The 25680-nt window shown below is 52.2% G+C and overlaps 1 protein-coding gene across 7 annotated transcripts; it reads right to left on the reverse strand.

Annotated features, from left to right (window-relative positions):
• Positions 1-282: 282 nt before the first annotated feature.
• On the reverse strand, positions 283-23941 carry Plcb2 (phospholipase C, beta 2). Of its 7 annotated transcripts, none has more exons than XM_017316357.2 (32): positions 23706-23939; positions 20297-20374; positions 19668-19736; positions 18948-19088; positions 18736-18815; positions 18585-18638; positions 18408-18483; positions 14940-15040; positions 14635-14801; positions 14394-14540; positions 14074-14231; positions 13790-13872; positions 13470-13554; positions 12675-12837; positions 12492-12607; positions 12307-12403; positions 10878-10962; positions 10643-10767; positions 9904-10058; positions 9015-9179; positions 8409-8508; positions 7647-7751; positions 7409-7503; positions 7211-7283; positions 6962-7009; positions 6616-6826; positions 6373-6535; positions 6201-6277; positions 6007-6102; positions 5483-5540; positions 4818-4904; positions 283-4482 (listed from the first exon to the last, which is right to left on the reverse strand). In XM_017316357.2, the coding sequence occupies exons 3-32, from the start codon at positions 19731-19733 to the stop codon at positions 4279-4281; spliced, it is 3381 nt and encodes a 1126-aa protein (XP_017171846.1). In that variant the 5' UTR covers positions 19734-19736; positions 20297-20374; positions 23706-23939; the 3' UTR covers positions 283-4278. The 7 variants fall into 7 exon arrangements, 6 of the variants coding, with proteins under 6 accessions (XP_017171846.1, XP_030104373.1, NP_808236.2 ...); NM_177568.2 differs by having other exon boundaries at positions 2797-4482; positions 23518-23718; NM_001290790.1 differs by lacking the exon at positions 19668-19736 and having other exon boundaries at positions 2797-4482; positions 23518-23718.
• Between the last annotated feature and the right edge of the window lie 1739 nt (positions 23942-25680).

Consider the following 25680-nt stretch of genomic DNA (forward strand, 5'->3'; position numbering starts at 1 on the left):
AGTTAGGGTCTAGGAAAGGACAAAAGACACAAGCAAGAATTCCCTGACAGGGCTGGGTTCTCTTGAGCACAAAACCATCTTTAGGCCACAGAGCGCTAGACCTGGCCCCTACAGAAAGGAGACAGCCTGAGATTTTTTTTTTTTTTCAATCAGATGTGTGGAAAACCTACTTCCTTTGGACAATCAGCTCATGGGCGCTAGAGACGGGGAATACTGAAGGCCTAGCAGAGTCTTACAATGAGTGCCCCACAAGCTCCCAGGACTAGAGAAAGGGCTTGAGAATAGTTGAAATGGAGTTTATTTGTAGAATAAGTGAAGAGCTAGGGACTTTTCGCAGCTGGTCGAGTATTTGCCCAGTATACACGAAACGATTGGTTTGATTCATTCCCAGGATGAAGCCAGGTGTGGTGCTATAAGCTAACAACCCAGCACTTGAGAGATGGAGGCAGGAGGCTCAGAAGTTCCAAGATCATCCTCAGCTACAGTTAGGTTGAGGCCAGCCTGGGCTACATGAGACCCTATGGTTGTGTTTCCAGCAATGGGAAACACAGATGCACAAACTGAATGAATGAGACTTGTCTTCTCAGTCAGGAAGACGAACCCAGGACTGAGAACATCTGCTAAATGCAAACTCAAAACAGCCATTGGATGGAAGGACAAATGATGGGAAGGAGAGGGAACTAAGATCCTCTGAAGGCAACAGCAGAGTTAGTCCTTTAAGGATGAGAGACGCAGGCTAAGAAACAAGGAAGACGGCCAGGCAGAGGGGTTACAGGGACAAAGGCACCCAACAGACACAATGTGGAGGGTTGTGTTCAGGGGTCCTATGCTGTAAGAGAAAGGAAGTCCAGTGAAGAATGGAGGGGGTGTCCAGTCTGGTTGCTTTGCGGGACACGCCTGAGGATTCTGTGAGGAGTGCTCTGCCCCGGGGAGCAGGGGCTGGGGAGGCCCCGGAGCATCTGTGTCTTCTGGACTACCTAGGCTCCAGGATGGCCTAGGAGTGGATTCGGGCTAGACCATACAACAGGGACTCATGCTCCCCTTTGTCCTGTGAGGCATATTACTAAGTGCACAGTCGGTGAACTGAGCCCCCACGCATTTCTTGGCAGGAGAGTTAGGTCTCAGCCTGTGTCATACACTGGCAGTGTCAACCCAGGCCTGCACAGTCCCATCTGTGCAGAGGGAGCAGAGACAGAAACTCCGCCTGCACCACACAGGGTCAGGAGCCAGTTGGAGAAGCACCATTTAGAGGGACCTCAAAGTCCGTCCCATCAGCATCCAGGTGACACTCTCCACTCCCAGGAAGGTGACAGGCATGCTCCCACTCCTTAAGCAGAAGAAAGGCTTTTGTCCTTTTAGGACTCAGTTTTCCCTGTTTTCATCGTGAGAGAAAAATGCTTTCTTCCCTTTTTTTTTTTTCTGCCTTTGGGATCAAGAGGAAGGCTAGGCTGTGCACCTCCATGAAAAAAAGCATCAAGCCTCCCCCACCTCCCCAGCCCCTCTTCCCAAGTGCCTCCCTGAACCAGCTCAGCTTTGCCTGTGCCCCTGTTGCCTATGGTGGAAGGAAACAATGTATTTGGGGGTGGGGTGTAGTGGGAAAATTGGTCAAGTCTTCAGAGCCTCACTCTGGTCTGTGCTGAGTTCCCAGATGGGCAGTGAGTCCCAGGTTTCAGAACCTAGAGCCTTTGCTCTGACTTTCTACCCTTGGCTCACTATGTTCTGAACAGAAAAGAAACAGCAAAAGCTGGGGGGAGAAAAAAAAACCCAGAGATTTCACTGTGGAGCACAGAGGCTCCAACAGCCGGAATTAGAAGCTGTCGCTTAGGGAGCTGAAGGCTGACAGGAGAAGGAGCTATACAGGCAGGGGGCAGGCAGGCGCTTCACACTCCTCCCTCCACCCGCCCAGCTTCTCCTCCTGCAGGCCCCAGGCTGGCAAAAGGGCTTCCTCCCAGAGGTGCCTCAGTGTGCAAGTCTGTCTGTCTGTAACTGCCCCTCCCGCCCCCTCCTTTCCTCTTCAAGTGTCACCAGCCCCCTCACCCTGTCACATTGTACTTGCTAGCTCCTGAGGGTTGAGCCTAGTGGCACGTGCCTTGGAGCTGCAGGGAGCTGGGAGGGGGGTGAGTGCAAGGGGGGTGGGGTGAGTCAGCAGAGGATCTGCTACTGAGTCAACCATGGGGCTCCTGAGGGGTGAGGACCCTTCTCCATATCAAATGGAAATCAGGAGTGAAAAGGGAACCTGGCCCTATGGCACAACAGGGATGGAACGCAGGTGTCTTTTACCTATCCAGTGCCCAAGGGAGGGCATCAACTCTTCCTCTGTACTTCCCCCTGTGGCCACAGATTAACCTATCTCCAGGGCGTAGAACCAGCCCTTTGGGGCATCAGATTGAAAGCAAGCAAGTGGGTATGCAGACCTGCCTGAGAAGCCATTCAGAGGCCCCTTCAGGAGGCAGGATTGCAATTCTTTCCCATTTGCTCAGTTGCAACCCGACCTGGCAAAAGGAGAACTGAAGGTGGGCTTTCCCTGTGGGCTCATGGGTACTGACTGTGGTTACTTGCCCAGTGGGCCCTGCTGGCTCTGACTGAGCCCACACACCCGCTTCAGTGAGTTCCCCTCAGTCTGGCTCCTCATCTCCACAAAGTTACATCCCTGGGAGGTCTGAGGAAGGAAGGGCAGTATGGGATTTTGGGGAATGGGTTGATGTCAGGGCATTGCCCCGGGGTGTGGTTATCCCACCCTGATGGTATCCAGTGTAGCTATGACAGGGAGACTACCTGACAGAGGCCAGGCTTTAGTTGTATGAATGAACAGGTCTTAGCTTTACTCTGTGGCCAGGGACCTGTGAGGTCAGGCCCTGGGAGGGATAGGGAGGGCGTCCCTATTCATTTTCCAAAGACACAGGTGCTCACAGTTACTGGCATCTGTTGTAACTCTCTGATAAGAAAACAACCTCTTCCCAGCATCACCCTGCCCTGTTGGCCCATTTGGGATTTGAGACGGAGCTGGGGGGTGTGGCCCACAAGCTATGCCTCCAGAAAGTTTATTGGATCCAACCACAGCAGGGGCAGGTCTCTGTGTGTGTGTGTGGTCACTCTCGGTGTTCCTAAAGAGGCCCAGACGGCTCAAAGGTTTGGGGTTACCAAGAGGGTGGGTGCACTTTTGTACTGGGATCTTCTGCTCCAGCCCTGGTCAGGAGAGACAAGGAAGGAACATATCTGTGGGGGTGTAGAGAAGCGAGAATAACATCATCTTTTAAGGATTCTGGCATCAGGGCCAGCAGACAGGGAAGCCAGAGGCAGGGCCACTTGACAGGGCCCCAGAAGAGCCTTCACTCTTTCTGTAGCCCCCAAGGGATCCATTCCCCACACTCCACTCACGCAGCTTGGCTTCAGAGGCCTTCCACTCCCCCTGTCTTTTCCTAACTGGAGAACAGAGGCCAGGCTAAGGCAGGGGATTCTGGGATTGGGTTCTTTGGTAGGAAGGAGAAAAATAAATAAATTCAGTGAAGAAAATGACGATGAACTCAAGCCCCCACCCAAGACTGGTGGCGCACCTGCCAGGAAGTGCCAGACCTAGATCCAGAAAAGAGGGTGAACCAGTTTCAGAGTTGGAGAGAGCACTCTAGAAGCTAGTCTCCCTTTGCCAGCAGGTGTAGCCCCCAAACCCCCAATACTTGATCAATTGAGGGGCAGCTGAGAAAGCTTTCCCAGGAAGCCATCTATCTCCATAGGCAGGAGGTGAGGGCAGGGCCCTTGGCTGCCATTCTGGAAGTAGCCATTCCCAGAGAGCTTTGAGGCAGTATCAGGCTCTGCCTTAAGGCATTAGCAAATGCTCTGTACTCAAGGCAGGCCCAAGATGCAGCCTAGAAGCCTGTGTAAGGTACTGCTTCAAGGCATGCATCAAGGCAGGAGGACTTGGTTCTGCTGGAGCCACGCCCACAAGAGGGAAGGTTCCAGGGAGCAAAGCCAAGTGTCCAGGAAAGGGAACGGAGCTCCAAGTGGAGCGCCCGTTTGTACATTAGGAAAGGCAGAGGGGAGGCCAGGACCCAGTTTCCTCTCTCTTGGTCCATATTCCTTTGCCTTCAATGGCACTACAGGTGGGACAGACAGAAGAAGCCAGCTTAGAAAAGACCCAGGTTCCATGAGGACCCTTGCCCTTGATAGTCTCTAATCCCTGCCTTATCTGAGTATTAAGGTCCCTTTCTCCTGGGAAATGGGACCATGTTCCAGAGAAGAGTGTGGACATCCTTGCTTAAATGTCGAAGCGAGATGCTGGCATCAGAGGCGGCTCTCCTGAGTGTCTGCCTTGCTCACAAGTGGTTCCTGTGGACACGACTCCTCAGAGGCCTCACAGGACCTCTCAGGCTTGTCTTCTGCTTCGGTGGGGAAGCAGTCCTTGAAGTAGGCCCGCACCGACTCCTTTACTTCAGCCTCCAGGCCCTTCATCTTGGCCTCATACTCTGCCAGCGCCTTCTCCTGGAACTGCAGGGACAGCAGGGACCATTACCAGGCTCAGGAGGGGGCCCTGCCTGCCCCAGACTATAGAACACTAAGATGCCCATTCTATTCGGGACTTCCAAGAGCCTGGGAGGGGATGGAGAGAGTAAGACCCACCAAAGAACCTTCCAGGAGAAACATCAAGCAAAGAAATCTGTAGAGATGCCTCACTTGACAGGGCCTTGGGACACCATGAGAACCTGCCTGTGGCCCACTGCTGAGGTGTGATGGGCCCCTCCCCTGACCTCTTGTATGGAGCCCCTGGGGTTGGGCCCCTTTCCACCCATTTAGCTCCACTGGGACCAGGATAGAGCTCTCACCTGCTTTTCCATTGCCTGGATCTGCTCCAGGCAGGCTGTCTGCCTCTCTTCCAGCTTCTCCTGGTGACGCTCCAGGGTCTCTGTCATCTGGGTTCAGGTAAGAGACAGAGAATCAGACAGACAGGCAAGCAGCATAAAGGCTGGACCCCAGCTTTCATCTCAGCTAGCCAGCAGTGAGACTCTGGGGCAAACTCCTTAACCTCTGGGCAGCTTTTGCAATGTGTAAAGTGAGGTAATCGCACTGGGGATTGTGAAGGATCACATGTCTGGTCCACAGGAAGCCCCTGTCATAGTGCCTGACACGAGGTCAGGCCACAGTAGGTGGCAGACCTGTTACTGTGGTCAGCAGTGCCCAGGGAAGGAGTTTTAGGTCCATTCTCAGCAGTGTTTCCCTTCCCCTTTCCATTCCATGGTGCCCCAGGAAGCCTTCCTCTCCCGCCCCATCCAATCCCATTCTTCCAGGACCTGCTAACTCATGTTTCCCAGGCCAGTCCCTCCTGGCTGGCAGGCTCCACCCACAGGCCAGAACCTTGGGAAACTTCCTCTCATTCCTAGCTGCATGGACACTTCTGGGCAGCCTGCTTTCAGGGCTCAAAGGAAGGACACTCACATCCCCCACACAAACCTATGGTGAGAATGGTTGGGAAGGACACGGCCCTGCATACCTGCTTGACAGCCTGGACCACTTCCTGGATGTGGGAGTTGTTAATTTCTCTCTTGAGCCTGTTGATACAATTGGAGTTTTATAAAGGGACAGAGTCCATAAATTATCCTAAGGGTACGACAAACAAGAACTCCATCACTGAAGCAGGGAGGAGCAGAGAGACCAACATGGAAGATGGGGAAGAACTATTGAGAGTCCTGGGTCCACTTCCTCGTTAAAACACTCTGACAGAAAGTCATCTAGGGTGGGCACAGTGGCAAATGCAGACATCTAAGGGAACAGGCTGCTACCGGTAGGTTCCATCTCCCTCTCTTTGTGCACGGTTTTCCTTTCATTGTTTTTCTTTCCTTAAGCAGTGTTAGCATCTGGGTTTTGCTCAAGGGAGACTGAGAGATACAGCTATAGAACTAACTTGTGAAGGGCCAAGACAGAGGCAGATCTATGGGAATCAAGTTAGGAGCCCTCGTAGGGTTGACCTTCTTCCAGCTGGAGGCTGCTCAGGTGGGCCTCCCCTTCAGGGTTTACCTCTCCTGGGCCACCTTGTCTGTGGTGACCTTGGTCATGGCTTGGATCCGTTCCAGCCTCTTGGCCTCCAGTTTTTTCTTCATTTCTTTGGTGTCACTGCGGACAGACAGGGGGGAGAGATTCTGTGGATCGCAGCCTTTGGCGGGAGGTAGGGGCAGGCAGTCACAAGAGGCGACTTTACGACTTGACTTTACGTTTCTGAGGTCTCCTTGAAGGTCTTGAGTTCAGCAGCCTGTTTCTCTCTGGCCAGCTCCATCATCTTGGCGATTTGCTGCGAAGGAGGAAGGAGCTTAGTTAGCTTCGCGAGAAGCCCTTGGCTGTGCAGAAAGGGTGGGGTTGGTTGCCGCTGTCGCTGTTGTCCCACACCTCGGTCACGTGCTGCTCCTTGCGCTTGAGGACGGAGCGGTACTGCTCCTCGCCTTGCTGCTGCAGCTCCTGCTCCAGCCTGTCCTTCAGCTCCTGCACGCGCGGGTCCGCCCGGTCGTGGGGCTCGCTAGGCGCCACGACGGTCTCCTCACAGGGCAGGGTCCTGCGGAAGCCACGAGGGTACAGGCGGTGAACCAGGCTCCACCACTCTCGGAGAGGGCAGGGGGCCACCGATGCCGGTACCTCTTCTTGCGGGAGCCCTTGCCTGGGCGGAGCTTGCAGCCTGCTGCCTGGGTCTGGAGCTCCGCCAGCTGTGCGGCGCCACGCTGCAGCAGTTCCTCCCAGCGCCGGGCTCCACGGCGCTCCAACTCTCGAAGCTCCTTCTCATGTCTTCGCTGCAGTTTCACCACGCCCTTCAGTTCCCGCAACTCTTCCAAGCTGGCGGTCTGTGGCTCTGTAGAGGCATGGCTTGAGGTGCCATGAGGCCCAGAGCATCCTCCCAGTTTTGCAGGCCACCCCCACCCCAGCCAAAGTCCCAGGCCCTCCCTCCAGATCCTGCCCCACGATCACATGGCTCAGCAGGCCTCACCTGTCACTTCTTTCGTAGCTTCTTCCCCCGTGGCCTTGGTCCCAGGCGCTGTAAGAGCACAGAGCTGGACTGTCAGGTGCTTTGGAGGCACCTCAGTTTGGTTCCTGCGGGGTTGTAGTTTAAGCAACTCCCCCTTTCTTAGTGTTGAGGCTTCCGATTCAGATCTTCCCTCCCCGGATGAAAGTGGGACTAGGTGTGTGGTGAGAGAGGTGCAGAGCTATCTAGGCAGCTGAACCCAGAACTACCTACCTGTTGACCCATTGCCTGCCGAGACTGGCGCCCCATTGGACTGACTGGCAACAGGTGTCCCAGAGAAGAGTTTCTGTGTGAGGGTGGCTGGTTAGAACGGTGGCTCTAACACGATTTTCCCTGAGTGGGGGACTCTGCCCCTCCCCACTCATTCCACAGCTCGTGGAGGGTTCTGGGAGTGGTCCAGGCCACACAGACCTCGGGCAGACTTCCTGTCACTCCTTTGAGCTTCACGGACTTCTTATCCTGGGCATTGAAGTACTTGATGGGGTTGGCAAGGGCTACTGTAAGATCTGGGAACACAGGACATGAGCAATGTGTATGGAGTTTAAGGCACGGAAGGATCCACCGACCACCCTTTCTCGTTCCACTTCAGATACTGGCTTAGTGAATGGAGAGGAAGCTGACAGCTCGGGGCCAGGCACAGGTCTCCTACCTGCCCAGGTGTCAGGTATGTAGTCCTTCATCTCCAGGAAGACAAAGAGAGCTGGCATGGTAAGGGCCATGTTGCTCTCACTGCGCAGGCACAGATGGTGGTATCCTGTGGAACACGGTGAGGTGGGTGGTAAGCGAGAGCTCTCAGCACCACAGCACAAGCAAGCACTCAGGACCTCTGGTTCTGGAGTCAAAGGCCAGGGTTCTAATCCTTCCCTATCCTTCCCTACTGTGTGGCTTTGGGCAGGCTACGTTAACACTTGGTTGACTCCTCATCTATCTGCCGTGTGTGCGTTTATTCTGAGAATGTGTTATAAGCTCTTCACACCTTTTTATTACATTTTAATTTATTTACTCTGCGTGTGAGCGCGTGCACTCGCAAGCAGAGGTCAGAGGACAGCTTGTGGGAACCGACCGGGTCTCTCTCTTTCACCATGGGGTGTCTAGGGTCAAACTCGGATCATTAGGCTTAGCAGCAAGTGTCTCTACCCGCTGAGCCATCTCACCAGCTCCTCTCACACACTCTAAGTGCCCAGAGATGCCAGCTGCTCAGAAATCTGTAACAGTGACTCCAGAAGATCATGGGCATTCTGTTAGGTGGGCAGAGTTCCTGGAGAAAGTCTATTCCTGTCCCAGATAAGCTGATAACACGAGGGAGGAAGCTGAGGCCTCGGAGACCCTGCCTGAAGGCCACTCCCGCCCCCAGACAGGAGGCTATTCTTGTCTCAGACTCTGCGAGTAGTTAAGACCCCCAGTCCCTTACCAGAATGTAAGGCATTGATGGGGATGATGCGGTGTCCAAGAAATTTGCTGCCTTCTTCCATCACAGCTATCCTGAGGGAGGCCAGCTCAGGCATCAAGATCTATGGTAGTTTAGGACAGCAGAGTCTGAGGAGCAGACAGTGGGGAGTCAAGCAGCCCCTCTCCTTGACTCCAGAAGTCTCACTAAGTGCCAGGCTGAGACCGTGGCCAGCATTGCTAGATTTGGTAAGGATAGGCAGAAGCAATGCCCTACGGTACATACAGGCATCTTCCAGTTTGAGCCAGGCTTACATGTGAAAATGGACTAGATGTTTGCCATGCAAACAGCCCTGGTAGCTTTGCCAACCAGTGTCCAAGGAGACAAAGAACCCCATCACCTGTTAGCTTCTGGGCTGAGAGTTCATGTTTTTATCCCTAATCCTAATGTGTACAAGCAACCTCCGCCACACGCGAGCGCGCACACGCACGCACACACACACACACACATATGCACACACGCACACACACTCACATGCACACACACACACACACACACACCTTGCAAACTTGAGTTTGGGACTTTTAAATGTTAGGGACAGGCGAAGAACTAGGGACAGACGCCTAGCACCTTCTCAAAGATAAAGGGTTCCTCTTTCCAGACAGGATTGATGGAGTTAGCAGTAGGTGACAGCTTGGTTCGATACCGCCTCTTGGGGTCCCCTGGGAGGCCAAACAGTTCCACTTCCACATAGGTGCGTACACTGCGCTCTGACAGGAACTGCCCAGAGATGATCTAAGGGTGAGAAGCCAGGGGAAGGCCAGCATTAGATACCCCATTCCAATTGATTCCTGTGCCTGTGGGGTTTCTGTCCCCATAAGGCTAAGTATCTACAGTGGGTATTGTGATGATCCCCCTTCAGCATTGGCCATCAAATAGCAGCGGTGTGACTCAAGATTTGCAGGCACATGCCGGGCATGGTGGTGCACGCCTTTAATCCCAGCACTCGGGAGGCAGAGGCGGGCAGATTTCTGAGTTCGAGGCCAGCCTGGTCTACAGAGTGAGTTCCAGGACAGCCAGGGCTATACAGAGAAACCCTGTCTCGAAAAACGAAAACAAAACCAAAAAAGATTTGCAGGCACACTTTAAGGACCTGAGTGCTTTCCAGGACTTCCGAGCAGAGGCAGGCCACCCACACAAGAAAGAAGCAACAAACGTTTACCCCCTGGTCTGGAGCTTGGGCTCCTGCTGCCCAGCATAGCCAGACTCTGTCTCTGTCTCTGTCTCTCCCCTCCCCCCACGGGAGTTTCAGCCCTTCCCCTTGGTTTCCATGGGGACCAAGAGGCAGACTCCAATGCTGAGGAGGAGGCAGTTTCCAAGGCAACTTGCTACTGCAGGAACTGGTTGGGGTTGAAGTCTTCAAGATATCAGGAAAGGGGGTTGAGGTAGAGGGGTGGGCTTTTTAGCCTTCTTTTCAAGAGCCCAGCCCTCCCAGCCATTTGTCAGCCCTGGGCCTTGCCGTAATGGAAAGGGTGGTGGCTACCACCACATCAATGCGGTCCACTGAGAAGGGGTTGAACTGCTTGTCCAGTCTGCGCATGAACTCGTGCTTTAGGAGGTAGCCACTCTGCCCGTTGAACTCAAACAGTGCCATGTTCTGCTGCATGGGCAGGTCTGGGGGGACGAGAGGATGTGGTGAGGATGGTGTAACCTGGTTCTAGTCTCAGTCTCTTTTCAATACTTTCAAGCCTTTTTTTTTTTTTTGTCTTGGGAATGGGGGAGTTTAGGTAGATCATGAAGGTAAGAGTTTCTCATGCCCCGTCCCATTCCCTTGGGGGTACCTAGCCTTTCAGGAAGGGTCTTCAACCTAAAGTAAGCAAGGAATAATGGTATGACTGCAAATTCACAGAGGATCTGGGAGAGCTGGCACAGATGTGACATCCAAACAGAGCAGCCAGAACCCATGCCAGCCTTCATGTCTTATGTATGCTCCGATATATGAACAGCTGAACAAGAATGGGGGAATGAGCCCCTCCCCAAAGTGCTCTCACTACCAGGGTATGCTCCCAGAGCCTACACAAACACCACACCCAGTAGGCATCAAAGCTCTTTATCCAGGGAGGAGTAAGGATCAGATAAGCAGGGCCCAGAGGAGGGTTCTGAGGGTGGGCATCTGGGAATGCAGGGCCCAGGGGAGGGTTCTGGGGAGGTAGTGAGAGGCCCAGGGGAGGGCTCTCTGGTTTTGGAAGTGTTCTTACCCATTGTCTGGAAATTGAGGGCAACCATCTGACATCCAGCATTCCAGAACATCTGGGGCATGTAGTTGGAAGAGTCCATGCGTGTGCCCTTGGGGTACACACGGCTCATCTGGCGTTTATTATAGCTGTCGCTGAGTATAGGAGCTGGCCAAGGCCACTTGTACCAGCAGGACCCCAGACCCTCCCCCAAGCCCCATCCCACCAGGGACCTTGTCTGGCAAAGCCTCAAGGATACTCCACAAACTGCATGGAGGCCTTGGAGAGCAGCTCGTAGGCCTTGAGCTCCGTGAAGGAAGAGACAACGTAACTTCTGTTCTTCTCTGTACAAGGGAGAAAAGGGAGGGAGTCCACATCAGGCTGCCTCCTCTATCAGCCCCACCTTCCTTTTGGGGCACTTCCCCCATAGAGTGGTGTTTCCAACCAAGGATTCTGTTGAGGTCTGAGGGCCTAGTAGCAGCCAGATTTGAGAGGAATGTGTGCCGACAAATGTGCTGGGGTAAAGGGACATCACTGTGGACATGCAGGAGGAAATCTGCATCACGGTGAGAAAGAGTGGGGTCCATATGCCATGGATAGGCACGTAGGGTGTGGCGGACATATGCGGCCGATTCCAGGGTAACAGGAACGCATGGTACACGCACTTGGCGAGAGAGCAGCTGGGGCACGTAGTTGGAAGAGACGTGTCTGTACCCCTGGGACACACAAAGCTCACATATTATAGCTGTACCTGAGTCTAGGTGCTGGCCAAGGCCATTGGCAGGACCCCAGGCCTTCCTGCAAGCCCCCATCCCGGGGACCTTGGCTGGTGAAACCTTAAGGATACCCAGGCAGTGATGTTCACAGGGAGTGAAATGTGCAAGCAATCGGCAGGTGCATAGGGGAGCTGTATAGTAAGGGTAGTACCCCACACCCTCCAAACACCTCCTGCGTGTGCCTAGGTAGCAGAACAGGCTGGGAATTCAGATATGGGGAGTCAGTGTTGCAGAGATCCACATGTACACAAATGCTCAGAAAGGTGCTCATGTTGGTTAGATGCAGAGAGTGGGAAATGCACTCAAGGGCATCTTGGAAAGATCAGGGCAAGTGTCATGGCGACACACAAAAAGGGAAGGATCGGATGCAGTACATGAGCCTCTGGAGGTTGCTCTGCTTTCCACCCCCTCATGGGCGCTCTCTTCCCTTCAGACAGGGCCTCTCTATGCAGAGTCCTGGCTGTTCTGGGGCTTGCTCTGTAGACCAGGATGGCCTCAAATTCACAGAGGACTAAAGGTGTGTTCTCCCAGGAACTCTTCCTCTAGGGCCGAGGCTTAGAGCTGGGGCAGCACTTGGTAGAGCTCAGGCGTGGGAGCTGCAAAACCTTAGGAAATGGCAGAAGCTCCAGACAGGCCTGGCTGAGGTGGCCTGTCACACCAACCTGCCTGTCACTGACACACACCAGGACATTCTGTTTGCTGCCAAGTTCTTCAGTCCAATGCTGGGAGCCACTGCCACTTAAGCCCTTTGCCTGACTCCTAAGCTGGGTATTTATAGACAAGGCCCTTAGTCCAAGAGGGAGCAGGTCCCTTCCTTTCATGCCACTCACAAGGCCACTCTTGAACCAGGACAGCCTGTTCCTGAACCCGGCCTGCCCTCTCTCCCAGATCACCCTATACTAGCGTACATACGTGCAGAGAACTCGAAGGAGATAAACTTGGTGGGCTGGATATAATTGACAAGGCTGGACATTTCCTCATAAGCTGTCACCTCCAGGCCTGCTGTGCCCTAGAGGACAAGGGGGAGAGTGGAAAAAGAAATAGTACAGAGCCAACGCCATCGCCCATGTCCACCCAGAGGGACTGCCCCCACACACCTCATCCGACTGCATCTTCTTAATTTCTTCTTCATCCAGGTTTCCTGACTCCTCCTCTTCCTCCTCTTCCACCACCTCCTCCTCCTCCACCTCAGTCCGGTCCTCAGCAGTCCACCCTGCCACACACAGTTCTATCAGCCCTGGCTCTCCCCAAACCCCACCCCACTGCCCTTACTCACTCACCCGTGTCCTCTTCTACAGGGACACTAGACGGGAGGCTGCCCTCAGCCACCCCACCAGGCTTCTTGCTGGGGGATGCTGGCCCAGAAAACTGGTTCTTCTTATTCTTAATGAGGATCTTGCCCCGGAGGTCCTCGGGGCTGGGCAGAGGGATGCCAGGTTTCAGCTGTAGACAGGGAAGAGGTGGGTACCATTGCCTCCCCCTGTGGTGTGTCCTTGTGGTGTGGGCCTACATCTGCTGCTTCGCCTCCAACCACTGCCCCTTGTGTCTTGAATTCCCATTTGACTGAAATTACCTGTTCCTCAGCAGAAATGTGTCTTTCACCCATTCCTTCTGACTAGACTGCTCTTTTCACATGCTCACTGAATCTCTGTCATCTTCCAGACTTCACCTTACCCATCGCACCCCTCCAGAAAGCCTGCCTTGATCCTCTAACTCCGAGCACTGCTTCCCAAACAAACGCTGGCTGTAATTGGCCTGGATTCTTGTCTGCCTCCTCATGAAGAGGGTCAGAAGCCTGGGACAGCACTTGTGACATTTGGGTTTGTTTGTTTGTTTGTTTGTTTGTTTTAGATAGGGTCTCAGTATGCAGCCCAGGTGAGCATGTAACTTGAGATCTTCCTGCAGTAGCCTCTCAAATGTAAGTGCTGTCACCATGCCTAACTTTCAACCAAGTTTCTGACACTGGTAGACTCCTAATTCTAACATACTCTCTGACACATCAATCCATCGAATAAACTCAAGTATCTCTGTCCCGCTGACCTGGTTCCAGATGCCCCACAAGACTGTACACTCACAGGGAAATTTTCCAGGGGATCTGTGAGCAAGGTCTCTCCAAACATGCTCCTGCAGTACTCAGCCATCTTAGCCTGTTGCCGGGGTCTGTTAGCAGGAAACAAAGTTCAGGTAGGGGTTGGCTGCTTAGCACCAACCTCTTGCCCATCTTCTGTGCCCTGATAACCCAGATCAGGGGCCCAGGAAGTGGGGCAGGTAGGAACAGAGGAAGGAGATGCTGAGGTCCGAAGGAGACTAAATGGATGCCTAGAGGCCAGGGACAGTATATGTGCGTGTGTTGGGGGTTGGGGGTTCAGGCAAGAGGCTGGACCAGGATACGCACGAGTCTACATGGTTTTCAAATGATAGGATGACAGGATACGGGGAGGTCTTAAAGGCACTTTCTGCAATGGCTTCAATTGCTTCCTAGAGGAGAAAGGAACTCCGTGAAGAGGGTAGCTTCTCCCCACTACTTAGTCTCCACATACACATAAAACTAGATAGATAGCCATGGTAGCCTCCCAACAGCCTGAGGGATTCCAGATGTTTCTTCCCTTCAGCTTCCCTTCCCAACCTCAGGCTCTTTCTGATGGCCACTGTCATCAGCTCCCACACCCCAAGACCCACCTTGAACAAGATATCTGTGGTCATGGTGAAGCCGTGGGTGATAATGGGCTCTTCGTCAGGGGGCTTGCCCTTCCAACAGTCTAACTCTACACACCGGCAGCCAGACAGCAGCACCTGGCGGTACATCTCAGCCGAGGAAAGGCCTGAGAACTGGCCGGCTGAACCAGTGGAAAGAAGGGGCAGGGATGTCACTCACAGCCAGGCCCAGGCCCCTCGCTACCTCATAGTCTGCCCTGTCAGAAGGACAAGCAGTAGTGGAGAGGCATCTGTGGAGAATCTGGAGGCCGGGAGCAGCTCAGCATGAGGCTTCCAGGACCCACCTGTCAGGTAGGTGTTGTGTGAGGAGTTGATGAAATAGTGATTCAGTGGTTGTGTCATGTCTTGGTGGATCAGCAGTGTATCGTGGGCCAGCACACTGTTCTCTGGTCCACAGAGAAACCAGACCATCCCCTCTGGTGACAGCTGGCCTGGGAGACAGTGAACAGCAAGCAGTCACGGCTGTCACTCAGCCCTCAGGGTGCCATGGGACTACGGGAAGTAGGAGGTTTCCTTGGTCCTCACCCCTCTGCACATTGATGCCGCTGGGTTCGTACTTGTCAATGAGCACTTGAACTTGCTCAGGCCGGGCTGGTGGGAACAGCAAGGAGTTGAGTCGAGGGTCTCGCTGCTTCTGATTGATGAATTTGGTCAGGTGTTCCTTGGTCATGTAGGGCTTAGCTTTAGAGTGGCTGCAGGCCAGAGAGAGAGGCACAGGTGTATGCCCTTTGGACCTGGAGGCTTGGATTACCCTCTTCTCTTGTACAACCCTGTGATTCCCAAAAGGACGGGTGGAAGGAAGGACTCCACGCCCAGCCCAAGGAACTCACTAGGAAGTGAAGATCTCGTCGATTTCTGGCCGAGGACAGAGGCTCATGAGGAAGCTCTTGTACACGGATTCTGGGAAGTCCTCTGGGTTGATAGCATCATTCTGGAAGAACCATCACCTTGTTAGCCTTCATCTCACCTCCTCAGAGCTAAGCCTCACCACGACCTCCCACCCGGCTCTGGGGAAGAGGGCCTGATAGGAGAGGAGTTACTCAAGGCAGACAGGCGGCAGACACATCGGGCACGTCTCAAGGAGCTTGCCGCCTGACTGCAGTGCCCGTTAGCGGGCTTGCTCTGATGGTGATTTTGGATAGTGGCTAGTTCCGGGATTGGAATGAGATTGGAACTAAGCATGAGCAGAATGAAGAGGACAAAATGTCATAAGCAAGGGGCCCTGCTTGCCTGCCAGGGTCCCAGGCTGTTAATTTCTTTTTAACTTTGTAAGTGAAGGACAAAGTTTCTAAAGAAACAGTATGACCATAGACAAATGTGCACCTAACAGTAGAGCCCTGGACTGTGAGGGCTAAAGCCTGAGGAACTGGAGGGAGAAATGCACTGGTACAACAGGAGCAGAGTAATTTGCCTGATACGCAAGAGCCCCAGTGAGCACGCGCACACAAACACACACAGGCGTGCACACACATCAAACAAAAGACAAGAAATTGGGAAAAGCAGACACACACACACAAAGAAATAAAATCAGATTTGATCAAAATTTAAAATATGCATGCTTGCTGGGTAGTGGTGGTGCACACCTTTAATCCTAGCACTTCAGAGGCAGAGGCAGATGGATCTCTGTGAGTTCGAGGCCAGCCTGGACAACAAAGGGAGTTCCAGGATAGCCAGGGTCACACAGAGAAATCTTGTCTTGAAAAAACAGCCAACCAAACAACAACAAATGTATGCTTGTAAGGACACCATCAAGAGGCTGAAGGCTAATAGCTAAGGAAGAAAGAGAGGGAGGGAAAGAGGAAGGGAGAGAGGATAGACAATTCACAAAATAAAATATTTACAAATCAATTATCCATTAAGTGTTAATTCAACAACAAAAAGATAGCCCAAAGGCTGGGGAGATGGCTTGGTTGTTCATGCACCTACTGTGCATTATAAGGAACTGAGTTCAGACCCCCAGTACCCACATAAATGCTGGTCTCTGCGGTGTGTGTCTGTAGCCCTAGCGCTGGGAATGGACAGAGACAAGAAGATCCCTGAAGCTACCAGCCAACCTCGAACACATGAGCTCCTGGGTCAGTGAAAGCCCTTCAAATACTGAGATGAAAGCTGGAGAGATAGCTCAGTGGTTAAGAACAAGTCAACATTGATCCTGCAGAGGCTCTGAGTTCGATTCCCAGCACCCACAACAGACAGCTCACAGTGCCTGCAATTCCAGCTCTAGAGGATCTGATGCCTCTGGCCCCTGAGGACACCTGAGCTCACATGTGCATATCCACACACAGATACACACAAGCACATGATTAAAAAATAAGTCTTTCAAAAATAAGATGGAGCGTAATTGAGGAAGACCTCTGACATCAACCTCCAGCCTCCACACATGTACAAATTCACAAATACATACAGACACCACAAACACATGCATAAAGAAGAAGAAGAAGAAGAAGAAGAAGAAGAAGAAGAAGAAGAAGAAGAAGAAGAAGAAGAAGAAGAAGAAGAAGAAGAAGTGAAAGACAACGACTTTGAAATGATGTTTCTGTAAAGGAGACACAGAAATAATAGGTACATGAAAAGAATTCACCATTATTAGTTATTAAGCAAATACAAATTAAAATCAAGATGCGATACCATTTCATTCCCACTAGGACAGCATAAAGAAACGACAGACTGTAGCAGTGTTGATGGCCCGTAGGAACACGGGAACCCTTGTGTATGCTGGCAGGAAAGTAAAATGTGGCAGCCACTTGAGAGAACAGTTTGTCAGTTCCTCAAAATGGTCAACATAGAGCTACCATATAGTCATGTGAACAATTTCACCTGGATATGTCAAGACTAATAGCTAAATCATGACAACATGCTTATACAAGCATTATTCATAATAGTCAAAGAGTGGAGAGAAACCAAATATCTATCAACATGGAATATGATAACTGCTATATATTATGTACTTAGTACATGTGTATACATATACATATGTATATATACAACACATATCTATACATATACATATACATATACATATACATATACATATACATATACATATACATATACATATACATATACATATACATATGAAGTAGTGATACTATCACATGGATGACTCTGGAAAATACAATGTTGAGTGAATAAACAACATAAAAGACCATAGATTGTCTGAGCTGAGTACGTAATTCTATAGAAATAGAAAAAGAAATTAGATGGACAGTATGCAGGGATCCTGTTCTCTTCATTTTGTCCCTTCAGAAAACAAAACGTTCACTGCCATTCAGGATCACACTGGAATATCAACACGAGTCTTAGTTGGAGGATAAGGGTCTGAGCCGGAGAACATGGCTAGATCTCCCCCAGCCCAGCTCTGCCTCCGAAGCCAGTCAGTGGCTTTTATGGGGACACAAGAAGCAAATATGGAGAACGCAGCTGGGGATGAGCTCAGGAGAGAAGTGGGCGGGTGTTACTAGAAGCAGGCAGGCACCTCAGGAGTCCAGTCCACCTTCTCCCTGCCCCATGCTTGAATCCAGTGTACCTGGCTGCACTTGGGGTCGCCATGGCTACGAAAGCTGGGCCTATGGGGGCGCATTTCTTGTGTGGTTTATAAGGATGGCTGCTTAGAGTCTTAGTTCTACTCACTTCTAGTGTCCTAAATTCTTCCCGGGGGGGAAATGCTTCCTGGGGTGAGACTTGACACAAGGGCACTGGCCAAGGTGCAAAAGGGATCCAACACCACCCCAGACCAGACTTGGACCTTGGCTCTGGGCCTTATCTACCTAGACAGCTCTCTCTTTTTTTTTTTTTTTGGTAAATCACACAGACATCTCATGTGGTGACCCTACTTCTGATTTGTAATTAAAAATTAATTGCTTAATTAAAAGGAAGTGGAATGTGTTTCCAAATTGAGCCGAAGTCTGTGCCCTGGCAGCTTCCACTCTTGGCTCTGCCCCTCTCCCCAACGCCCTGCAGCATTAGTCCTTTCCTGGAGCCTGTGGCCCGCCTCCTGTCCCTGATGCCTCCTATCTTGATCTCCACAATGAAAACATCAATCTCCTATGCCCGAGGCAAGGATAGAAAAGCTCAAGCTCGCCATGTCTGTCGCTGTCCTCCCCAACACTGCCTCCTGCACCGCACTCTCACGCACTGGTCCCACCTTTATGCCTAGTGTCAGTCACCAGAGGTTCTGCTTAATTGGCTTGGGGAGCTATGGGCTTCTGCCCTCCCCATCCATCACCCTCCCCCGGGCCACCTTTGCTCTGGTGGCAATGAGAACTAGCAGAGTTGACTGGGGGTGGAGAACTACTCACTTTGCCTTTTGCAAGGTGACAAGCACCGAGGGCAGCTTCCACCCGTTTTCGATCAGCAGGAAACATCTGGAAAAAACTGCAGGAGCAGAGAAAGGTACCAGGCAGCAGAGGAGTCGTGCCAAGGGAGGGAAGGCTTGGGGAGCTGGGTGGCTGTTAGGACAAGCGCAGGAGACTCACTTCTTCACGGGAATCTTCCCTTCAGGGTTGAGCTGCATCTTAAGCTTCACCAGGCTGGAGGGGTGGACAGTGGCCCATCAGTGTGGGGGCTGGGAAGCCAACCCCTTGAGCTCAGGCGTGGAGGTGGGGGAAGAGGGGAACAGGCACTTACATCTTGTCCAGGAATGTGCTTCGAGGAGCATTGACTGTCATCGGGTGTTTGGCGAGAGCTAGCACGTCCTCAGCCCAGTCCTACAGAACACAGAGCCCCGAAGTCAAGCTCCTGGCCACACGTGCACCTGAGCCCCTCGCCCAGGCCTATGAGTCTCAGGAAGGGCAGGCTCTCCCAAGGGCCAGCACTCTACCCAGGTGTTGCCAATGCACCTTGCCTACGTTCTCCTTGTAAGAGACAAAGTTGTAGAAGGTGAGGTCCACCATGTCAGGGCCGGACACCACTGTGAGTGTTTTCAGCAGGAAGTGGTTGTCTGGAAAGTCCATGTTGAAGACCTCCCGGAGTTTCTGGCTCTGTAGGAAACAGTGACACCGTAAGTCAGAGGGAAGCTCTCAATCTTACCCAACGTGTCTTTTCCTGTATCTCCTTATCAGAACGGCCATGGAACCTAGGAACCACAAAACCACAGGCCTCAGCATCGCCCTATCCCTGGCTCCAGCAACTGCCACGGGAAGGAGAGGCCCATGGGAAGAGCTTGGTTGGCAACGCAGTGGGACCTGAGAATCCTGGGAATTTTGTTTGAAGATAGACTCTTAGCTCCTAACTCAGAGAATACTGCTTCCAACTGTCGGTACCTTCAATTTTCTCACAAGCTTTAGGCAAATGTAGGCAAAGCATCACCAAGATGGGAGCAAGGGGTAGAAGACATGTTCCAGACCGCCTGGCATACTCAGGGACAGGAATTCCCAGCCTCAGGATCCAGGCAAGCTGAGCAGCAGCCACCACACCACCCTTCCTTGGCCTCAGCTGGCATCCTCGTTGCCTAGCAGCCCAGGACTCATCCATCTGGTCACACAGATAGGCTCCCCACCTCCAGGAGAGACACACTCCTTGCCCTCTGCAACTCGTGGCTGCTTCTGGGCCCTCTTTACCTTGGGTATCTTTGCAAACTTCCCAAAGCGAGTATCTCGGATACTCGTGACATCCAGGAACTCCATCTCCTGGTAGCAGTTCCCAGTGGGAGCAGAGAAAGGTGGGGACAAGGAGGTCAAGTGGAGAATAATGACGCAGAGGGGAGAGGGCTTTCCACATCCCTTCCCATCCCATCTGCTGCCTCCTCTAGATGCGAAGACTGCCCCAGGCTTCCTGGATCCCTCCCTTCACTTACTGCTCATCAGCTTCTGTCTATTTAGGGAGAAGTACTCTTCACCCCTTCCCTGGAATAAGAGCTGCAATCTGCAGCCTATATTTTATCCTGGAGGCCCCCACCTCCAACCCCCAGGCCTTTTTCTGTTTCTCTAAATGGCTGCGCCTGTCCTCTGAGCCCTGAGCTCTGTAATGACCTGGAACTATCTCTCCAAGGGATACTAACTTAAGAGTAGGTGGGCTCTGGGCAGCCATGAAATGAGATGACTGCACCTTCCTTCCCTGCCCATTGGAGAGCCCCAGGAGCTACACTCTCTGCACCTCCTACATACATGTCTCCATCCTATACCACCAGGGTTCTAGCGGAGCTCATTGGATCCCTTGGAGCTGAGAGCCATGTTGGGTAGTGTCTTACCTGATTTTGATATGTCCAGTATAAGTAATAGCCCTTGGGATCCACACGGAGGATAACAGGAGAGGCTATTGAAGTTTCCTGGGGAAAGAAGGAGTCAGCTATCTGCTCTCGGATCTCAGGCCAACATTCCTGGCCCAGGCTAAGAATTCAGATAGAGTTCATCCCTTTCCTAGAAATTAAAAAGGTCTTTCCCTTTGTTCTCTGAGCTAACAATAGGGAGGTCTTGAGGAAGGGAGGTGGGGTTCCTGGAGGAGAGGTGCACTTTCTGGACACCAAGCAATGCCTCTACCCCTCCTTGTTCTCAGGGGTCACGGTTCCACCAAAGGATAGAATCTCTCTCCAAGATTCCTTGCTGCCATCTTGGAAAGTGTGCCCCGAGCTCTGGTCCTCACAGCCAAGGCCCTGTACAACCCAGCATCAGCCCTGATCCTCAGATTCCTTCCGTTCAACCGTGAGCACTGGCTGCCCATCCTGTCCAAATGATCCAAAGAGACACCGAGTTCCTTCCCACCTCCAAAGTGAAGTCCTCAAAACTTCTCAGCCTAAACTGTCTCAAAAGACCAGCCCACACTTTACCCCTTCAGCAAAAGATTGTCTGAAGCGTGCTGTTATTAATAAGTGTGGACAGGAACTGGGTCACACATCTGGGAAAGGCCTATGAACTCAAGGATCCCAAGGGCTGTGAGCCAGCTAGACCTTGAACTTGGTGCTTAGTGGTTAACCTTGGAGTTTGCTGAGTGAGTATGCAAACGAATGAGCAAACTGGCCTACATCCCTACTCCACTCACACAGTACATAGGCCATCATTTATTTTAATAGCCTTTGCGTATATAAACAAGGTATTACAACTGAAGTTTCCAGCAATGCATGATTATTGCTGCTGACACACCAGACCAAATACAGGATCTACCAAGGAAATGGAACAAGAAAGGTTCCCACATTACAGGTGGTTAGAGTGTGGGGGAAGGATTTTATAAGAAAGCCAATTTTGGAAAAAGGCTGTGTAGTGAGCCCCAGGGAGGGTCTGTGCTGGCTCCGGACCTTAAGACTGTTTAGTGTGGGATGGCGTAGACAGGAGCTGGTCTCTAGGCTGGGAAACCCAGAAGGTGTGGGGCAGACTGCCTCTGATTGCAGTTGCCTGTACAGTAAAATGTGAGTGTTTGCTGGACCCAAAGCCGACACATGTGTGAGGAATGGGCAGAAAAGGCCCAGAGCTGCAGGGAGGAAACCAGTGAGAGGGAGCTGAAAACAATCGTGAGTGAGTCCCTGAATAGAGAGGTATTGGGAGATTTCAAGCAAGCCAGCCCCAATACATGGAGGAGGGTCTCCCCAAATCATCAAAAAGGTCACCAGAGAAAGAATAAGTGTCAAGTTCTGTCAGGCTTAGAAACTCCAAGCCAGCAGTCGACAGCATATATTCAAGAAAGAACTCTCATTCTTCCTTGCGCCCCACGTAGGAAGCCCTGGAAGAGAAAGAACGGAGGACCCCCCTTTCCAGGAAGCCTGCAGTTGCCCCCACCTCATCCTGGAAGGAGAAGGGCAAAATGCAAGCCAAAGCACGGTTAGAGCTTCACTTCTAATGTGTTCCTAGAAAAGGACTGGGCGTTGTGGGGACCCCTGGACTATTGCCTAAGGGTGAAGGTCATGTCTGAGAGCTTGCTGAGTTTCTTTCTATAGCCAGGAAAGGTTTCCCCTCTAAGTACGTTCTGAAGGGGCTGTGGGAGACTAGACAGAGTCAGGTTTGGTTCTATCCTTTCTACTACAGTTATCAATATAGAGCCATATATCTACTAACTGTGCCAAAGCTATCCAAGAGCAAAACCTGGTTCATAGGTCATGTGTCCCATGCCTGGGCTTGGGACATTCTTGCTCATGCAAGTCAGAGTTCAGGGACCACACAGCACTCTGGGTTGGGGAAGGGAATTGGTCAACCAGACACACAGGTTGGAGAAAGAATCACATGCCTTATCCCTGATGACCTACAGCCCCCCTCAGGTTATACAGGCTTCCCAGAGGAACTGAGAGAGTCACTTCACTTTTCATTGTGAGTCATTTTCCTCCTTCCATAGACTCTGAGACACGCCACATCACCACCATGTCACCAGCATGCCACCACCATGCCACACCAACCAAAACTTCTAGAGACCAACTTCTAGAGAAACAGAAAGCATTTCATGCCAGGGCCCCATCCCCACAGTTTTGACAGCCAGATGCCTTAACGTAACAAAGCCCTGAAGGGTCTAGCTTCAGACTCCCCTCAGTTCATAGAGAAACTAGACTAGCCAATCCAGGGAGCTGAAGTAATTGTAGGTGACCTCCTAAATGTCATGCGCTGTTGAGAACATCAGGCCTTCCTGAGGCCAGGCTAGAGCACTCTTAAGGAGGCCTATCCCTCTCTGAGTGACAGTTCTCATTTTATTCTTCTTAGACCAAAAGATTCTATGGTTAGTGGCTGTGTCTTCAGCCCAGAAGGACCAGAGACGAGTTAGGAAGGCGCAGACTCTGGGCTGGGGTGCAGATGGTCTTCCCTCCCCGGCCGGATGACAGGTTGGCAGGTAATAGAAGGCTGAGCTGAGCTGAGCCACCATGGGGGAAGCAGAAGTCAGTAAGTTCCTTCTCAGACCCCAGTCTTTGAGCCTCCCGTTTTCAACTGGATCCACGGCCCTTTTGTAACTCTTGCCACAGTAGTAGCTTGAGATAGAATATGGCTTCCCTGGGACAGGACACAGTTTGTTCTGCACACTGGGATGGTGCAGCTGGTTATGGGCCTCCTGCCAGAGCAAATTTGGGGTGTCCGTGCTGGGAAGAGGACCTGACTGACCTCTCTTCCTGATCTCAGCTGAGGTGGGAGGAGAGGGACATGCATTCCCCCTACCAACACTGAAGTTACTAGAAACAAACCTTTATCATCTTCGGGGATTTGAAAAGGGCAAATCAGGTCCAAAGATTTCTGACTCTGACTCCCCCCCACACACACACACAAACACACATAGCCCCCTCTCTTATTCCCAAACACAGAGGCTTCCTTCCCTACAGCAGCCAGGAGCACCCACCCTCACCCCAGACTTGTTTATCTAGATAGACTGTTGTGACAGACACATAGGCGCCTGGGTGCTGGGAAGACATAAACCAACCCTCCGTTCTGCAAAGCTCCCAAGCAGCCCAGCCCCCACCGTCCCGGGGGCTGGGGATTTGAGGGGGGGGAGGCGAACCCTACTCACATCGTCCCACTTGATGAAGCGCTCCCCTTGGCTCAGATATGCCTTCACGTTAGGGGGCAATAGAACAGGGTTGAGCAAAGACATGATGTCAAGTGTCCCTCTTTGGAGAGGTTGGGCAAACCTCTCCAGGGGACAGGAGAAGAGAAGGAAGAAGGGTGAACAGGAGAGGAAGCTTAGGCTAGGCTCACATGGCACCCGCCCAGTACTGGTCCGGAAGTCGGGTGCTCTTATAGCCTGCGGGGTGGCAGTAGCTGGATGCAGGACTCAGAGCTTCAGGCCAGGGCCCAGTTGATCTGCCTTGTAAATCAGCCTCCTCCTCCTCCTCCTCCTGAAGCCGGGGGCTGCAGTAGCTGTTTTGCCCAAGGGGGCTGAGCTCCCCTCCTGGGAGTTCCTCCCCCACCCCCTGCCTCAGCACTTCCTGCTCTGGGCTTCCTTCTCTGGGCTGCTGTGAACTGAGGGGCGGGCTATGAGATCTAGAAATGTTGGGGCCAGGACCCCGTTACAAAGACAGGCTTTACTCAGATTTACACACCCCCCCCCCCCGCCAATGGAAGAAAGTGATATATCATGGAGGGGGGTGGGAGATACCATTCCTGAGCCTTGGGCTGAGGCAAGAACACAAACAGTTCTTTAGGAAAAGGGTCCTCCACAGAGCAGGGGTTCTGTCCTCAGAGGGCGGGATCTGGAAGTGGGAGTCAGGGATGGGCCGGGTCCCAGCTGGCACTGAGTGTTTTGAATAAGCAAAGTCTCTCGGACACCCAGCTCCTCTTTCTCAGTGCTTCCTCCCCATGAAAATGAGAGCCAGGTGAGGCAGTATGCCTCTCACCCATGACACTTCTCTGCATCTTTGAACCTTTCAATGAATACCTAAAAACTCCACTGCCCAGCAGCTGCCTCACAGCCTAAGAGGCCCTTTGCTGCCGCCAGCACTGGAGTGTTCCTTCATGCACTGTGTTGCCTCACACACAGATCCTGGAGGAGAGAGGTTCTGAGAGGCAGACCAGAGCCTGCTCTAGCCCCCTGTTCAGGGTTTAGCCCACTCTAACCCAGTTCGGTTCTAGGTGTTGTGATCCTTACATCGTCCATATCTATCCCAGAGGCTCAGTTCCAGCCCAGCTCAGGCCCCAGTCACTTCCTCTTACCTAATAATGCACTCTTATCAAATGGCTTAGCACCGTTGGGGAGGCTAGAAGCTTAACCCATGATTTCCTTCCCCTCTGAGGCCCTGGCCTTCTGCAACAGGTCCCATCAGGGGTCTGTGTGCCACCCCTGACAACTGTGAACTACCCTCTCCAGGCCCTGGAACTACTGGCTAGGAGCCAGTGCATGAGAGTAGGGGCGGGCAAGAGAGAACAGGTTTAGATGAACAGGTTAGTTAGGGTTAGTGAGAATCAAAAGGTAAACTGTGGGTCTCTGGCACTAGAGGGATGGGGTCAGGAGTTCAAGACTAGGCTACAAGAGAGCCTGCCCACCTCCCACCCCACCCCCAATAAAAGTAGTGAACTTCTCAAAGAAAGCTAGCTTAGAAATTAATTGTCCCCAGAAAAGCAATTCTAAGACCAGATCTGAATGAACGGCCTGGAAACCGGCTCCCAAACTCCTGCAGGTGACAGGTGTTCCAACCCCTCCCTCAGTGTCTCTCCTCAAGCCCTGCCTTCAGCCTTGGATCTCCCTGGGAGACTCCTGGGAGCCCCTGCACATCTGGCTGTCTCTGTGGGATCAGGTTTCCTGTCTGTTTGAATGAATTTTGCAAGGGAAATCCCTGCCCCTTCCCAAAGCCTACACCTGTCACCTGCACGGAGCTAGTCCCCATTTCCAAGTTCCTCCTTCCTGTCTTGCCTGCAGCCATAGGCCTGGAAGAAAGCCTAGAAGGGAGGAGGGGTGTCTCTGTTCCTCCTTCAAAGAATTCTGGGTTCTTTGCACCTTCCATCTCTGGCCCTAAGCCCACAGAAGAGAAACTTTATATCCATACCCATTGATGGCATCCCCTGGACAGGCTCTGGGATTCCTGACTGTAGTAACATCAGTGGCGCTCACCTGCTAAATCTGGATGCCAGCCAAAAGAGCAGCAAGCTATTTGAAAGACCTTTACTGAAGAGGGGTTTCCTCTTTTAAAAATATATATACATTGCCCAGCATGGCAAAACACGTCTGTAGTCACAG

Source organism: Mus musculus, chromosome 2 (assembly GCF_000001635.26).
Source record: "Mus musculus strain C57BL/6J chromosome 2, GRCm38.p6 C57BL/6J".
In the NCBI taxonomy this organism is placed as follows: domain Eukaryota; kingdom Metazoa; phylum Chordata; class Mammalia; order Rodentia; family Muridae; genus Mus; species Mus musculus.